This window comes from Corvus cornix, chromosome 2 (assembly GCF_000738735.6).
Source record: "Corvus cornix cornix isolate S_Up_H32 chromosome 2, ASM73873v5, whole genome shotgun sequence".
Lineage (NCBI taxonomy): Eukaryota > Metazoa > Chordata > Aves > Passeriformes > Corvidae > Corvus > Corvus cornix.
Genome location: NC_046333.1, coordinates 4,268,379 through 4,284,635, shown reverse-complemented (window position 1 = coordinate 4,284,635; position 16,257 = coordinate 4,268,379). Strand labels below are relative to the sequence as shown.

The window sequence follows — 16,257 nt, the reverse complement described above, 5'->3', positions numbered from 1 at the left end:
CTTGTCTTTGCTTTTTACCCCAGGTGCCAATATTCTGAGAGATTCTGCTGGAAATGTGAAACTTGGAGATTTTGGGGCCAGCAAACGCATCCAGACCATCTGCATGTCTGGAACAGGGATTAAATCTGTCACGGGAACACCATACTGGATGAGCCCAGAGGTTATCAGTGGAGAGGGCTATGGAAGGAAAGCTGATGTGTGGTAAGGAATGCAGTAAAAACCCCACCACTGCTACTTAAATCAAACAATCCTTTTGGGAGGCTGTAATGGGAGCAACGGGTGTAGCTAGTAGTGGGAAGCAGTGCAAAGGATGGAAAATAGGAGATACATGGTAGGATCAACTGTGCAGATATCCAGAGGGAATGTGTTGTAGCTAAATTCCTATAACAGGAGCACTCAGAATCACAGCTTGCTTTTGGAAGCTCTTGTCTTGGGTGAGTCTCACGTCCAGCTCATCCCCATAACTGCTTTTTAATTCTGGAAAGCAGGTTGACAAAAAAGGTCACTAAAAGAGCTGTTGAGTTTTGTTGGCCCTGACTTTGGGTTCACTTAAGCCCAGCTCAGAGGATCTTCAATGGCTTTCCCAAATCTGCTGCTGGATGTTTGCATGTGGCTCAGGCACAAAGACAACCAAAATCATTGGCTGCTTGTGAATGTTTTGATCTGTGGAGGATGACAGATGGAGCCTGGAAGAGTTGGGGTAACACTACTAATCTTCCCAGTATATGAGGAGGAAGCACTATCTTCACAGTGTGCTTTCCATTGGGTGCCCAAGCAAAGAGGGTCAACAAAAAATAATCCTTCCAAGAGAACCCTCTTTGGGTGGGAAAACCAGAAAGTCCTTAGCAGGTGTCCATGTACCCTGCACCACCTGCTCTGGCTGATGGGAGGGGAATGTGGTTTAACTTTTTAGGATCAATTATGAATGGAGGTGGCAGAATATCTCTGCCAAGACCAGGACTCTTGAGCAAGCCTAAGGAAACCTCTTGGGCTCTTTGCTGCTCATCCCACATGTTCCTTCCCAGATTAAGTTGGATGTAGGCAAACATGTTTCATTCTCTCTCAGCTTCCTAGGGAACTACATGCTATTGCTGAAACTGTGCTGTCTGAACCTGTGCTTGGGTTTACCTTTAGGGGATGCTCCAGTGAGCTTTTAAGAGACTTAGCATCTGCCACTTAAGGTAGGCAGAAAAGCCACCAGCTTTAATTAAAGCAAGGGTTCTGTGTTCACTCCTGCTATGGGAGTGGAAAGTCCAGTGCCAAGCACCTGTGTGCCCAGGGAGCTTCAGGGGACTGGACATACAAGGGACATGTGCCCGTCTCCTGCAGGTTTGCTCCCTGCACAGTCCCTTTAGGCAGGTGCAATCCCAGAGCTGATTAAACTCGAACTGCAGGGCCACCGCCCCAGTCCCTCACCCTGTGCTTGGCGTTGTTGCAGGAGCGTGGCCTGCACCGTGGTGGAGATGTTAACGGAGAAACCACCCTGGGCAGAGTTTGAGGCCATGGCGGCGATTTTTAAAATCGCCACGCAGCCAACCAACCCCCAGCTCCCCGACGGCGTCTCCAGCTCCTGCCGCAACTTCCTCAAGCAGATCTTCGTGGAGGAGAAGCGGAGGCCGACGGCCGAGGACCTGCTGAGACACCCCTTCGTCAACTGCGGGCTCTGAGCCCTGGCAGCGGGGATGGGAAGCACTGGCAGGAGGGTCGGACCTCACCCAGGGCTGTCCTGACAGTCCCTTCTCGCTCATTGCTCTCGGCCCCCCGCCGCGTTGTTGGATTTTCAAGCTGCGCTCGGGACTGTTGGCGCCGGGAATTCAGAGCGAGGGATTTCCGTGCGGGTGCCGGACCACGTAACCTCCTGCCGCCAGCGGTACCGCGGGGCCAGTCCCCCTCGCCATGGAACTGCTCTCTGGGGGGGAAGTGTGGGCAAGCGGGAAATGTCCCCCCCAGCGCGGCGGCGGTGCTGGCAGCATCCCCGGGACCAGTGGGGGAATCGGATGTTCAGTGGCCATCACCACCTTTCGCAGAGGAACAGACAGGGCCTTCAGCCAAGCCGGAGGAGATGATCCTCAGACCACAGAGTCGGGGGGACCTGGGCGTCCCCGTTCACAAGGGGACCACCCCCGCTGGAGCAGCTGGCGGCTCCGGCGGGGCGGCGTTTCACACTGTCCTGTGCCTTACGCGGTTACAATCAAGGAGTGATGCTCGGCTCGGATCTGGTGTGAGGATGCAGCAGCCGTGTTGACTTTGCCTTGGTGTGTGTGTGTGTGTGCGTGTGTGAGTCTGGGAACAAGGGGGTCTTCTCGGGGTGCAGGAGGTCTGTGCCGGGTACACCCGCGGACGGATGCCCGGGACCCCTGCCACGGGCTGAGGAATGGTCAAATGATGATGGTGGTGTTTAAATGCTGTCGATGGCAGGGCTGAGCAGCAGCCAGGTTGTGTTGGGAGCCATTGGGATTCAGGTGTGAGCTGAAGGCAATCTCAGCAAGGACGGCTCTGCTCACAGCCACAGTTCTGCTGAGCTGTGCCTGTGCTGCTGCGCTGGGGCTGGAGAGATGCCATCGTGTTCTGGAGGTGAAGCTGCAGGGAGAGCCCAGTGGGTCTCTGTAAAACCCAAGAGTGCCTAAAATTAGGCAGAGAGGACTGGTGCCTCCTCCTCTGTGCCTTGTGAGCCATCCTCAGGTACAGGGAAGGGGAGCATCACTTCCATGGTGGTGCTGAAGGGAACAGCTGCAGGACCGTGGAGCCTCAGACTGGGACAGTGGAGCTGCAGCAGTTGAGGGCTGCTGGAAGCAGATTTCTTCCTGCAGTAGGCTTGAAGTTGTAGGAGAAAATGGGCCAGTCAAAAGTAGAGCTGGACTACAGTCTCTGACCAGCGCTACCCCACTGGAAAACCTGGGCAGGAAGTATGCACAGAGTCCCTGGAAGCTAGTTAATTAATTAATCAATCAGACCTTGGGGGGTTTTGGATAAATTAGTTGCACCATCCCACCTCCCCCTTCTCTGCTGCATTAGCTGTTTCCACTGACTCAGCAAAGGGTTAAAAAAGCAGTTACCAGGAGGTTCCGTCCTCAGGCCAGTGTGTCAGACACAGGTTTATTATAATGCTGGTTTTCAGTGAAAATGAAAAGTGTTGCTTAGACTTAAGAGGAAAGTGAAGAATTGGTTGTTTGTGTGAACACATCCTTGAATTCTTCCATGAGGAAGAGATCAAGACTTTGCACCGCTGGTGTGGCGGTGGGAGCGTGTCCGTGTCCTCAGCTCTGAACAGAGAAGCAAGGTTTAGGAGGTTGCCCAGAGTAGCTGTGGATGTCCCATTTCTGGAAACATTCAGGGTCAAGGTTGGATATTGCTTGAAGCAACCTGGTCTGGTAAAGTGTCCCTGCCCATGGCAAGGGGTTGGAATGAGGTGAGCTCTAAGGTTCCTGCCAACCCAAACCATTCGAAGATTTCATGATTTTAAGAATTACTTCAGTTTTTAAAAAAATAAACACTGTGAGTATGAGAGCAAATTAAAATAAATACCTAAAAGAATTCCCTATAAATTTGCCTGAAAGCTACAGGGGCTGGTTACTGCCCAAGCCGGGATCCAGGGAAGTTGGGATCTGGTGGAGCAGCACCAGGGGTTGTGTGTCAGTCAGCCATGGTGGTGATGGGCAGCTCCCCATGGGGAGGGGAAAAAAGTCTCCTTTTGCTGAGGGGAATGAAGAATTTTATTCTGTGAATAGGACCAAATCCATCAGTCTGGTCAGTACTACGGGATGGATGGAAGCAAACACAAGGGGAAAAAAAGAAAAAAATCAGTGTTGCCTGGGAATGGGTTTGGCAGAAGAGGGTAACAAAGTGTGTGTTCACCAAAGCTAAAAAAAAAAAAAAAAAAAAAAATCAAAACCATTTTTATGCTGTTTTCTCTTCTTTCATTGAATCTGGTTTGGGTTTTCTCAGCCTTTCAGTGGTGGGTGGGTGTTTTCCTTCTTTGCAAAGACTTGAGAGCCAAAGGGGGCTCCTGGCTGCCCCAAAATGCTCTCAGGGGCCTCATACCACCTAAATCCTCCCATGGATGGATGTGGCTTGTGTGTGTGTGTGTGAGTGTGAGTGCGAGACACTCCTCAGGTGCCTTTGCCTTTCTGGCTTGTAAAACCCTTGCAGTGTTCTGATGTACAGAATGGAACTAGGAGAAGTGAATGGAATTATTCTGTTATGTAAAGTCATTTTCTGTTTGTTCGGTTTGTTTTTATTTTATTTTGCCTGTAGCGGGCCGTGCGGCTTTCCCTGCGCACTGCCGCGTATCCATGGAGAAATGAATTCCTTTTTGGGGGGCGGACTGGAGCAGGACATTGGAACAGGCTGTCCAGGAAAGTGGTGGAGTCACCATCCCTGGAAGCGCTCAAAAGGCATGTGGATGTGGCATTTGGGGATGTGGTTTAGTGGTGAACGTGGTTGGACTTGATGATCTTGGGGGTCTTTTCCAACCTTAATAATTCCATGATCCTCCATTTCTATTGCCTGTCCCCTGCTCACCAGTACAGCCCCTTCCCAGCAGGGCAGTCCCCAGCATGGGTGGGGGGCACAGGGGGCACTTGGTGTGGCTGTCCTGGGGGCAGTGGGGCCAGGGAGTGACAAGAAGTTGATGGTTCCCCAGGATTTCTGGAACAAATGGATGTGTGCAGTTCTCTGACCTGATGGGCTCTGCATGTCCCTTTGTCCTGACATCCCGCCTTGGACTCTGAACGCACAGGCTTTTGTGCTTCTAAACCTAATTTTAATTTATTTTTATTTTAAAATTTTGGAGTTTTTTTCTTTATTTCCTCTTCATCCCCCCCCTTCCTTCATTTGTCCCTCTTTTCTCCCTTCTTTTCCCTTTCTCCCTTCTTTTCCCTTTCTCCCTTTTTTCTTTTTGTTTTCCCCCCTGCTTTTTCCCCCGTTTCCTTTTGTGTTTTCCTCCTTTTCCCTTTCTTTTGCCCCCTTTTTATCCTTTATTTTCCTTTTTTCTTTACCGTAGCCGGTTTGTTGGGCTCGGGGCCGGAGCGCGGGTTAGCCCAGGGGCGGGGCATGCAAATGAGGGGGCGGGGATTTGCGGGTACCGCGGCCTATCCCACCGTTGTATGCAAATGAGGGGGCGGGCCCACGCGAGCGAGCAAGCCGGGCCTGTTACAAGATGGCGGCGGCGGCGCGGCGGGCGCAGCTGGTGCTTGGGGCACTTGGCCGGGGCCGCGCCGGCCTCGGGGGCCGCCCCCAGGGCCGTGCCCTGTGCCGGGGGTTCCCCGTCGGCCCCAGCCCCGACGACGTGGTGGTGGTGCACGGCCGCAGGACCGCCATCGGCCGCGCCCGCCGCGGCGGCTTCAAGGTACGGGGCTGGGGGTCCTGCCCGCCTGTCCCCTGCGGAGCGGGGTCCCACAGGTGCTGGACACCCCCACTGGGAAAGGGGTACCCCCCTCCTCGCCTGCCCTCCTCGCACGTCCGGGTGCTGGACCCCTGCTTGACCCCCAGACACCGCCCCGGAGCTGCTCTGTTCTGGAAGAGTTTAAATCCCAACGTTTTATGATGGTTTTAATGCTGGGGGTGCGTGGCCCAGGTGTGGCAGCGCCAGTGGCATCCCCCAAAGGAGTCGGGCCTTGTGTCGAGGGGTCCCCAGCTCCCCTCGCAGCCTGGGGACCGTCACAGTCCGCTGTCACCTGCCCTGTCACACGGAGCAGCCGCTTTTCAAGCGGTGTGTCCCTCATCTGCACAGCTTGGCACGGACCTGCCACCCTTCTGGAACCTGCTTCTCCCTGGGTGGCATCCACAGAGTCCTGGGCAAGAACATGGTGCCAGGATGACCCCAAAGGGTGCTCGTTCCTTGCCATCCTAACAAACGGGTCTCATGCTGGTGGTGCTTCCCACCAGCTGAGGCATCACCCCAGTTTCTTTCACAAAATAAATGGAGGGGCTCCATTTGCTGGGTCTTGTCACATAAATCTCTAATTGTGTGATTTTGAAGGCCCTGCAGAGCATGTTCCTGTAAAACCGAGGTAGGTGAGAAAGCAGCATGTGTGTTACAGTGCTTGAAGGAAACCTGGGATAAGAACACGCAGGTAATTCTGCTGTGGTAGGAAAACAACGACCACCGTGAGCTGAGAAGTGGAGTAAAGCTGCTTTAGCACCATATGCCAGCCCTCTGAAGTGGTCTGAGACTGAACTGGTCACAGGGCACTTACTGGCGTTCACTGGTGGTGCTGATCCCCTGTGCTTTTAGGACACGACACCTGATGAGCTGCTGGCTGCTGTGATGACAGCTGTCCTCCAGGATGTTAACCTCCGTCCTGAGGTACTGGGAGACATCTGTGTGGGTGAGTGACAGCCTCTGCCCAGTGAAACTCCTGGTGTGGACAGCTGTGTGGGACAGGCTCCTCATGTCCTGTGGGATACTCACAAGTCTGGTGGGGCTGGAAGGGGTTAGCATGTAGCATTCGGTTTTCACGCCTGTCCTGTTGGTGGTGGGGCTCTGATCTGGTGCTGGGCAGTACCAAGATGTGGTGATGGGAACATCCCTTCAGTGCCTGTGAGGGGAATGCAGCCAGTTGACTGGAATTGTGTCTTTGCTCTCAGGGAATGTGCTGCAGCCTGGAGCTGGCGCCTTGATTGCAAGAGTTGCACAGTTTCTAAGGTAAGCTCTCAACCAGACTGAGGTTCTTATTCTTCTCCTTGGGCCATGGAGCAGAACAGGGTCAGAGGTTGCAGTGAGGCTCATGCACTCCCAGGAGTTACAGCAAATCACCTTTTGCCTAGAAACTGGACTTTGATCGAGCGCTTGGAGAATGCTGAGGGCAGAGGGACGGGGAGGAAGGTGAAGCTGTTTAATTTGTTTGTGCTGCTTGTGTTGGGCCTCTGAAAGGGATGTGATGTTTTGTGGGCTCCCATCTGCATCTGCTGCCTCTCTGCACTGCGAGGCTGCACTTCTCTCTGCTGTGTCTGGTCCCAGAACCATGGATGGGCTCAGATCTTTCTGGCATTGCCCAGTGTTGGTCAGTGGCTTGTACTGAGCTGGATCCCAGATTCCAAATATTTCAGCCAGTTTCTATTGCTATTGTTCCTTCTGTCAGTCACTGCACAACTACCGCTTTAGAGAGGTGCAGGCACAGCCTGCCATAATTAGGAATATTACAGAGCTTTTCAGGGTTTGTGGCCTGGGTCAGAGCTCAGGATCTCCCAGGGAAGGCCCTCCTTACAGAGGACGTTCTGAAGACAGACCCATAGGGAAACAGGACTTGGAGCCACTTGCAAATGAAGTGTGGAAATTACCTCTGAACTTTGCTTTCCCTTGGTGCAGGACCAAATAGATCAAGAAATGGATAAAGTGATCTGCCTGGAACTTGAGGGTTAAAGTCTAATCAAGTGGATTAATGCATTCTTTAGAGCTTTGGGTTGTTGGTGTGTTTCATCACTGAGTCTTTGCCAACACTGTCTTGTTTTCCAGTGGTATTCCAGAGACAGTGCCATGCTCCAGTGTGAACCGGCAGTGCTCCTCGGGGCTACAGGCCATTATCAACATAGCTGGTAGGTGTTGTGGGCACTGGCATCAGAGTCAATGCCTGCCCCAACCCAAGGGCTCATTCCTTTTGTCCTCTAGTCTCTGAGCAGTAAAACAATGATAATGTCTTGTGCTGGTGGGAATTTTCAGTGTGATGTTAGCTAAATACTTTTCTATCCTCGAGTGGCTGAGCTAATCCCTAGAGAAGTAACTTGGTTTTTTGGGGACAAATTCTACCATCACCTCCATATCAGGCAGCTTCCAGAATGGTCCTTCCAGTTTCCTCTGGCCCTATGTTAGTCCTCAGCCCCATCAGCTCCTTGACCTGGCTCTCACTCTGGCAGGCAGGAGGGTGAGGAAATGCCCATTTGGCTGTACTGGCTGCTCAGGTGTTTGGAAACTGCAGCTGGGCTGGAAATGCTTTTGCTCCTGATGACAGTAAGAATGTTTATGCACTGCTGTTACAGGTGGCATCCGAAGTGGATCATATGACATTGGCTTGGCCTGTGGGTAAGGAAGTATTTTCATAGTGCTTGCTTAGGCTTCCTGAAGGTAACACTCTGTCCCTCTGCAATAGCTTGCCATAATTAGCTTTTTAGCTAATCTCCAACTAACTAGTCTCTTGAAAGACCAGCAGCTCTCTTGAATGAAGAAATTAATGTCCTACCTGTGCTAATGAGTGTTCTGCAGACTTACAGGATGTGTTCTGTGCCGTCAGACGAGCTGTTCTGTGCTTCAGTCCTAACATCACTAGCAGTGTTTATTTTTTGGAGGATTATGTAAATGCTAGGTTAGTTTTTGGGGGAATACTAGTGACCACATACACAGTGACTTCAGAAGAATAAGTGAAAAAAAAGCTATTCAGTAATCCTGAGGCTAAAATACTGGGTTTCTCTTTTTTTATACCTTGATGGTGCTAATCTTTCATTACTTATTACTGCACACAGTTATCCTTTAGTCCTTAGTCAAAGGTTTGTATTTACAGCTTCTCAGCACCTGCACACACACATTGAGCAAGATAAGGTGTTGAGAATGCTCTTCCCTTCCCAAACTGCTGCAAAATAAAGAGCTCAGCGGGACAGGTGTGTTCCTCTGCTGTAGGCAGAGCACCTGGTGTGATCAACACTTGTGTAATGCTTTTGACACCTTCACTTTAACACACTCCTTTCAAGAAGCTGCTTGGCAGCGTCCACCAAGACGTGCTTAAAGGGACTGACAGCCTTTGCGCCCCTGGGTGTGCCAGACACTGGGTTTTGTTGTGGGAAGCTCTCTGGCCTCTGCCCTGCACCGTCCTCCATGAAGACATACAATCCATAAGTTACAAATAGCTTTTGGGAGCTGGGTTTATCCTAGGTCTTACTCTTCCACAGAGTGGAGAAACAGTGGATGACAACATAAAAGATGCTTGCTGGGGTTTCTCTTACTTAAAACCCGGTCCTGTGCCTTCCTTCAGGAGCAGATGCAGCTGAAGTCAGTGATGGAGTGTCCCATCTTAGAGCTAGTTTAAATTGCTGATAGAACTTACTACAAGCTGCCTTACTTTCTGCTTGCCTTTTCCAGGATGGTTTCTTTGTTATTTATTCTTCATGAGGGTATTTGTGTAGTGCAGAGTAGAATTCAAAACCTCTTCCCATTGTAGGCTTCATAATCTAGACTGACCTTACAAAAGCTCACGAGTCTTAAGTGATGGCTTTGTATTTCTGCAGTAAATTTGAGTATCTTTAATGTGTTAATTCATTTGTGGGTCAAAGATTGCACCCTGTGTTGCGAAACACAAATGGTGCAACTCACTGAAATGTCTTTGCCGTGGTTTGCTTAATACTTCTCTTTTTCTGCTGCCAACCTGTTCTTAAGATCTGAGCGGTATTTTTATGTCTGTTGACAATCTCACTGAAAACTCCAGCCCTTGAACCTTGGGTTTCTCATTATGTTTGAGGACAAATGTGCCAGAATCATAGCAATTCCTTCCTAGCTGGGGAAACACAAGAAATTAACTGCTGACATTGGTATCCTGTTCTAGTGAAGCAAGAACCAATTGAATCTCACAATCTGTTTTCATTTCATGATAATTCTTAAATTGATGATTAAAGAGCTTCTGCCTCAGCCAGTTCCTAATTAGCAGCTGTGTTTCTGTGGGATAATAGGAAGGCATGTTGTCAGGATACTGAGTTTTGATCAGGCTTAATGGAGCAATTCAAATTTTTCTTGTGTTTAGTGTGGAAACAATGTCCCTCAGAAGTGCAAATAACCCTGGTGATATCAGTTCCAGCATGATGGATAACCCCAAAGCTCGAGATTGCCTTATTCCTATGGGGTAAGTGTTTCCCCTTCCCACAGTTTAAGGGTTTTATAGATGCTCTGTCTCCTCAGTGACCATAGTTACAAATCAACCTGAATGTGGTGAGCTTGGAGCCATGTGTGCTGGCATCCTTGGTTGTGGTGGAAGATGAATGATGTGAAATGGGCAGAGATCACCAACTCTGATCAAAGGTTTTCTTGTCTTAAGCTCAATGGCTTGTTGAGCAAGGAGAATGGATTTGAGCCTCATTCTGGTTCTGGATTTGATTCTGGATTAGCTTCTGCCAGCAGTTCTAAGTTGAGAATGCAGCAGTTGGCTTTGAGACTAAAGCCATTGCTTGTACCTCATGTGGTCTTAGTAGAAGCAAACTGCAGCTCCATTAGATGTGTCCTTGGATTAATTCTGTGATGCTTTTTTCCCCAGAATAACCTCAGAAAATGTCGCAGAGAAGTTTGGAGTTTCCCGGAAGAAGCAAGATGCCTTTGCCTTGGCTTCCCAACAAAAGTAAATGCTTGTTTTGTTAGTCTTTTTGGATTTTTTTATTCTTTTAGTTAAGAAATGTACAGCTGCAAAACACACTGCTACTTCCTAGTGAAGTGCAGCCTTTGTGTTGCCTTCCAATCCTTAATAGTGAGCAAAGAGGCTTGAGGGTGTCAGACTGAAATTCAGTGCCTGCGCAGGGTTGTGTGTGAGGAGGGGGCGGGAGTCCAGAGCTGTACTGGGATTGTGTGACTGACATCACACAAATATCACTGGGCACACAGACCCTGAACAGTGAGTGCTTGTCTCAGCATCCAAAGGTCTCTGCCCATGGCAAGGGGGGTGGAACTGGATGATCTTTAAGGTGCCTTCCAGCCCAAACCATTCTGTGTTTCTATGATACAGCCTCAGGGAGGTTTCTGGAATGAGTGCATGGTGAGGTATTTTCGTAGTGACTTTGGCTCAGGATCACTGGAACCTGAACGTGGGAGCGGCAGCAGAAGGAGCCTTTCCCATGAGGGAATAGTTGAGTGTGGCTGCTGAGCTTGTGAGAAGAGTGGCTTGTCCTTGCTGCAGGTGTTTGGCTCTGAGTGAGCCCAGTCCTACCTCTGATAACCTTCCTCTTGGGTTAAATCACTGCCAAAGTCAACTGACCCCGGAATCCGTGGGGCTGTATTGGCAGAGCAGTGGCAGGTGATAGGGTAAAGTTTCTGCCATCAAAGAGTTAAAATTGCTTTCAGAGCTCTGTTTAAGCATCAGCCCGGTCCAGTTATTTATCTAACACAGGAAGCCACTGCACAGGGTAGTTAACCTTTAAATTCCGGCCCTGCTGCTCAGGGAACTTGGCATGCCAGCCTTTCTCACTGCCATGGAACTGATAACCAAAAGGGTATGTGAATGTGATCCTCACGCTCACATGAGGCAAGTGACTTTCTGGCCTTGGTCTCAGGATGTCTGTGGTGTTACTGACCTGTCCTTCAGCACTTTGCTCTAGTTCTCGCTTACCTGGGAGCATTGAATTATTTTCATTTTACTGGTAAAATTGCAAAGTGATGAAGGGGTAAAACAAGCTTTTAGTCTCCAATTTGTATTCTCTATGAAGGATTTACCTCTGGAAGGTAAATCTTCTAAATCAACTCCACTTGGAAGGCTTTTAAAATATCTTGTTGATAGGAAAGATTAAATCTGTGTGGCTTGAGCTAATTCTGGTTTAATTGTATTCTGCCAGGTCATGGCAGTTGTTCACTATTGCTAGTTCAGGGTTCATTTATTTTCTTACAGTTGTGATGTGACTGTACCCCTGGACAAATAAAACTTCATGTTGGGGGCTGGTGGTGGTCAGTCAGGCACAGAGGTGTTGATGGGAACAGAAAGGGGATCTTGCTCAGAAACGAGTGATCCTGTGACCCACATTTGGAGACAATGCCCATTATGTTGATGTAGAGGTAAAGTTTGTCTTCCCATGAATGGAAATAAGAATTTGCTTGTTGTCTTGACCACCACTCAGTGATGATATACCAAATTCCACCTTAGTTCATTCTCTGTCTAACTGGTGTCCTTCTACAGTTCACCTCTAAAATATTTTAACCTTTCATACTCGTTTTTTACCAGAGCAGCAAAAGCTCAGCAGATGGGACTCTTTAAAACTGAGATTGTTCCAGTGAAGACCACTGTTTCAGATAATGATGGCAACAAGAAAACAATCACTGTGCACCAAGATGAAGGGATTAGGCCCTCCACAACGCTGGAAGGCTTGGCAAAGCTGAAACCTGCCTTCAAAGAGGATGGAAGCACTACAGCAGGTGAGCTCAGCTGTTACATTTGTGTTGTTCCTCTGGTTTACCTGCCTTCACTAGAACAAAAAGGATGTTAACAGGTCTCTTCCAACAGGGAATGCCAGCCAGGTCAGCGATGGAGCAGCTGCTGTTCTCCTGGCAAAACGCTCCAAGGCAGCACAGCTGGGGCTGCCGGTGCTGGGGGTGCTGAGGTCCTTTGCTGTGGTGGGGGTGCCACCCGACGTGATGGGCATAGGGCCAGCTTATGCCATCCCTGTTGCTGTGGAAAAGGCAGGTGAGAGCCACCTCTCATTCGGGCAGTGCTTGACACAAGCAAATCAGACTCCCTGCATGGAGATTTAAGGTTATATTATTCAAGCATGTGCAGCTGTTGGAACAGTGAACTTAAATCCAAAACCTTAAAAGAGGTCCTGCCTCAGGTTGTTGCAATGCTCTTCCCTTGTACTGGTGTGTAAATTGTCATTCACTCACCTTTGAGAAGCTCAGGAGTAAATCCCTGCACAGGCTCAACAAGAGTTGACATGTGGTAAGTGATTGTGTGTTCACTTAGTGCTGTTTTCTCTTCTTTATTATGACCGATGTGTTGGGGGTGGTTTTATGTTTGGTTTTTAATGTTTTTTCTCTCTACAATTTTGTCATCTTACGTAGGGTTTTTTCCACACTCATTGGGTTAAACAGCTTTTATAGCTGATGAGCTGATTTAGCCTGGCCTGGCTACAGTCACATGCCCACCTGCAGCTTTATCTTTCACTCTCCAAACACCCTTCAATCCTTAATCCCTCTGCAGAGAAATCACACTTAATCTGAGGAAATTTAGCAGTCAGTGACACAATGCCATGAACTGTGATGTTTTGCAGTCTTTAGACACTGCTGTACATAAACTTGTTCAAGTGTAGATATCCCACATGGAGCTGAGGTTCTTCTTTTTCAGATGGAGTAGAACTGGAATTCATAGAGGGAGGCTGTCAGGCAATTACTATCTGATACAGTCATGAGGCAAAAATACCTCCTTTTAATTCCTTACTTTTCTGGCCCATAGGTCTGACTCTGAATGACATTGATATATATGAAATTAATGAAGCCTTTGCAAGCCAGGTGAGTGAGCATCATGTTTGTGTTGCTGCATTGCTTGGCAACTGAGTGTATTTCAGCTTGGTGTCCAGGTTAAGATTTTTAACTTGTTCCACATATTACATCTTCAGCCAAATGTTAATAACATGTGCAGACTATTTTCCTTTTCCCTCAACTAAAAATGAGCAGGGCATTGCTTATACAGCTTAATATTAGGAAAAAAAAGTCCACTAAATAAGAATGTAGGTTTTGCTATTGTACCCTCATACCAACTTGCAACATTTCACCAGGGCTGTGATTTATTGTCAGGTTGTCTGTCTGAATGTGTGTGGGCTCAGTTTGAGATGAAGTGGACAGTTTTAGCTCACTTCTCTGTGCCTTGGATCAGTTCCACTCCTTTCCACCGAGAAGGATGGTCTAGCTGGAGTAAGGCCTCTGAACTAGAGGAGGAGAGCTGAGAACTACAAAGGACAAGAGCATCTCCATGAAACCATTCCTGTCTTTCCAGGCTGTGTACTGTGTGGAAAAGCTGGGCATTCCCATGGAGAAGGTGAACCCCCTGGGAGGAGCCATAGCACTGGGACACCCCCTGGGCTGCACTGGTGCTCGCCAGGTCGTCACTTTGCTCAATGAGCTGAAGCGTAGAGGGAGGAGGTGAGTGCTGAGCATCAGTGTTGGCCTCACACCTGCTGGGTGTGCAGCTACCACGGGCTCAGGGGTGACCACTTTGGCTTAAGCTTTCTCCATCCCTTGGATTGGGTAACCATCCATTTGGGTGAAGCTTTCTCTATCCCTTGAATGCCTTTGAAGCTGAATTCCCTGGGTCTCTCCTAGTGACACAGGAGAGTCCTGGACAGCTCAAATTTATTGTATTCTTTATTTTTATTCTTTTTACCTGGATGATGTAAGCCTGAGCTGTCTTTTCCACATGCTCTCTATTTCAGAGCGTACGGAGTCGTGTCCATGTGCATTGGAACTGGCATGGGCGCCGCGGCTGTGTTCGAGTACCCGGGGAAGTGAGCTCCAGTGCTGACAGAACAACACCACAGCTCACTCTCTGCTTTGCCTGGTCATAGCAAGTGATTTGCACTGAAATCAAGTGGGTTCTGGGATTTGTTACTAGATCTACAAATTTTAGGCAGAAATTGTGAAGTAGAATTAATGGTACAGCTCTGCTAAGAAGGTGAGGAAATGCAAAACTGGCACTTGGCTTCCTGACTTAAGAAATTAGCTCATCTGAAATTCAGTTACAGGCCCTGGTATGGTGATTATGAATGAAGATTTTTAATTTAATTGATCTCTTTATTCTGTGAATATTACCAGAGAGAAGTAGTTCATGGGACAGTGTTTTTGTACAATAAATCGGCAAAAAGGGTTACTCAAAATGAAAACATCAGTCCACATGAAAAGTCTTTTCCAGCATTTTCTTAAAAGGTTTCACCATTTTGCAAGAAGTTTAAGAGAGTTTGTTTTGAAGCAAAGACTTGACATCCTTGCCTTCACAACTGTATGTCCTAGCCCAGTCAGAAGTTGTCTGTGTCTTAAATTGTCCCTACACTGGAGGAATGGGCTGGAGCTCGCTGCTGGTGGAGCTGCTCTGAAGCCTCCAGTGGGGGAAAGTGGAAGGACTGGAATGTAATTTCCACAGGAAATGCCTGAACAGAAAGGTTCTGTTGGATTGCTAGATGCCAGGAATTTGGATGTGGCCATTCCTTCTTTTACAATACATGTCTGATTATCAGTTTGTGTGACTCCAAGGACAATCTTGTGCTTAGTCATATTTACTTAAATAACATAAAGCAAATTGCAGCATTACATTTACTGCAAGCATTACATGAACATCAGTGACAGCTCAGTCCTTCAGTACTAATACAAACATGTTCTATCTTGTGTCTTTTTGTCATCCCTTATTTCTTCTCTTGTCTGAACAGGAAGATCACTGAAACTCAGCTTGAAAAAGAAATGTACTCATTGCTGGTTTAAATTTGTAACAAACTGAAGTTCTTTGTCCTGACTGTTGTTTTTGCACTTAATACAATTGGGTTCTTGCAATACATTTGTTTCCTTTTTATGATGATTGTTAGTTTGAAGGTCGTGATGAGTTGGAGCTCTTCAATATTTTCACAATCCTATGCTGTAGCCTGTCTCACCCAGCAATCACACAGGCCCTATGTTAGAGCCAAAAAATGGAATTATTTAGAGGGGGTAAAGAGGCATTAACAAAAGCCTTTTTGTTTAATGGGAGTGGAAGACTTAACAGACTCAGAAGTGGGAATTGCAGCGACCTTTAGCTAAAATAATACTAAAATAATTTAAAGAGAAGTGTGAGTAAATGGGAACCATGTGGGGGGAAAGAATGAAAAGGAAGAAGGGTTCCTCCCTCTGTCGCTGAAGGGGATGTTCTCAAGGCCCAAGCATGATGAAGCACACAGGTTGGTAATTTTCCAAGGAGACCAGGGAAAGTTTGCTCTTCCCCTTTTCATGTAAGGCACTGAGAAAACAGCCTGGGGAATGCTGGCCGATTCACCAGTTCTTGCTTTTATTATGTGTCCATGTCCATTTTAATGTCAAACAAATAAATGAGGCAAAACAAAAGGTACTTTAAGGTATGAACAGTCTTCAGCTGTAATTCAAGGTATGCTGGGCTCTGCAAAGGGCTGTGGGCTGACTTACACAGCTGCTTTGCAGTTTAAAACCTTGTTCTGTGACTAAAGCTAAGCTTACCACAGCAATAACAGTAACAGTACGGAGTGTGATTATGACTGGTTAAGGTACCATGAGAATTTCTTTCCTCATAACCTAAATTTTCATTCTGTTAAAATTCCAGTCCCTACTAAAACAGAAGTAGAGGAAAATACAGGCTCAGCTGCTGGCACATCTGCATCCAACCCGTTACCTTGACATTTGTCCCACATTGTCTTGTTTAATGCACCTTCCCACGGTGCTTTCCTCGCCCTCTGAGGTGCAGCTTGCAAGGCTTCTCTTCCAGCATTCCAGAAATGGTCACAATAGCTTCATAGTCAGTGTTGTTCCTAAAATGCACAGCAAACTGTTCAGTTACAGCTGTGTGCAGTCCTTAGAGATGATTTTGTGGAGAAAAA

The 16,257-nt window shown here is 48.0% G+C and overlaps 3 protein-coding genes across 5 annotated transcripts in view; 2 read left to right on the top strand and 1 right to left on the bottom strand.

Moving 5' to 3' along the window:
• LOC104686414 (mitogen-activated protein kinase kinase kinase 3-like) overlaps positions 1-4,221 on the top strand; it is a 76,199-nt gene extending 71,978 nt beyond the window's left edge. For all 3 annotated transcript variants that reach the window (XM_039549435.1, XM_039549436.1, XM_039549433.1), the window contains 2 exons: positions 24-201; positions 1,439-4,221. In XM_039549435.1, the coding sequence (XP_039405369.1) occupies positions 24-201; positions 1,439-1,667 (407 nt within the window). In that variant the 3' untranslated portion in view covers positions 1,668-4,221. The remainder of the gene's footprint in view (positions 1-23; positions 202-1,438) is intronic.
• Positions 4,222-5,136: 915 nt separating this feature from the next.
• Positions 5,137-15,210, top strand: ACAA1 (acetyl-CoA acyltransferase 1). Its single transcript, XM_010394818.4, has 12 exons — positions 5,137-5,347; positions 6,236-6,329; positions 6,589-6,646; positions 7,457-7,536; positions 7,978-8,020; positions 9,726-9,824; positions 10,233-10,313; positions 11,901-12,091; positions 12,180-12,359; positions 13,125-13,180; positions 13,665-13,810; positions 14,101-15,210. Exons 1-12 carry the CDS (start codon positions 5,159-5,161, stop codon positions 14,174-14,176), a joined length of 1,293 nt encoding a protein of 430 aa, XP_010393120.2. The 5' UTR covers positions 5,137-5,158; the 3' UTR covers positions 14,177-15,210.
• The window catches only part of DLEC1 (DLEC1 cilia and flagella associated protein), a 34,266-nt gene continuing 33,075 nt past the window's right edge, over positions 15,067-16,257 (bottom strand). Inside the window, exon 38 of the mRNA XM_010394819.4 lies at positions 15,067-16,188. Coding sequence (XP_010393121.3) covers positions 16,080-16,188 — 109 coding nt within the window. The 3' untranslated portion in view covers positions 15,067-16,079. The remainder of the gene's footprint in view (positions 16,189-16,257) is intronic.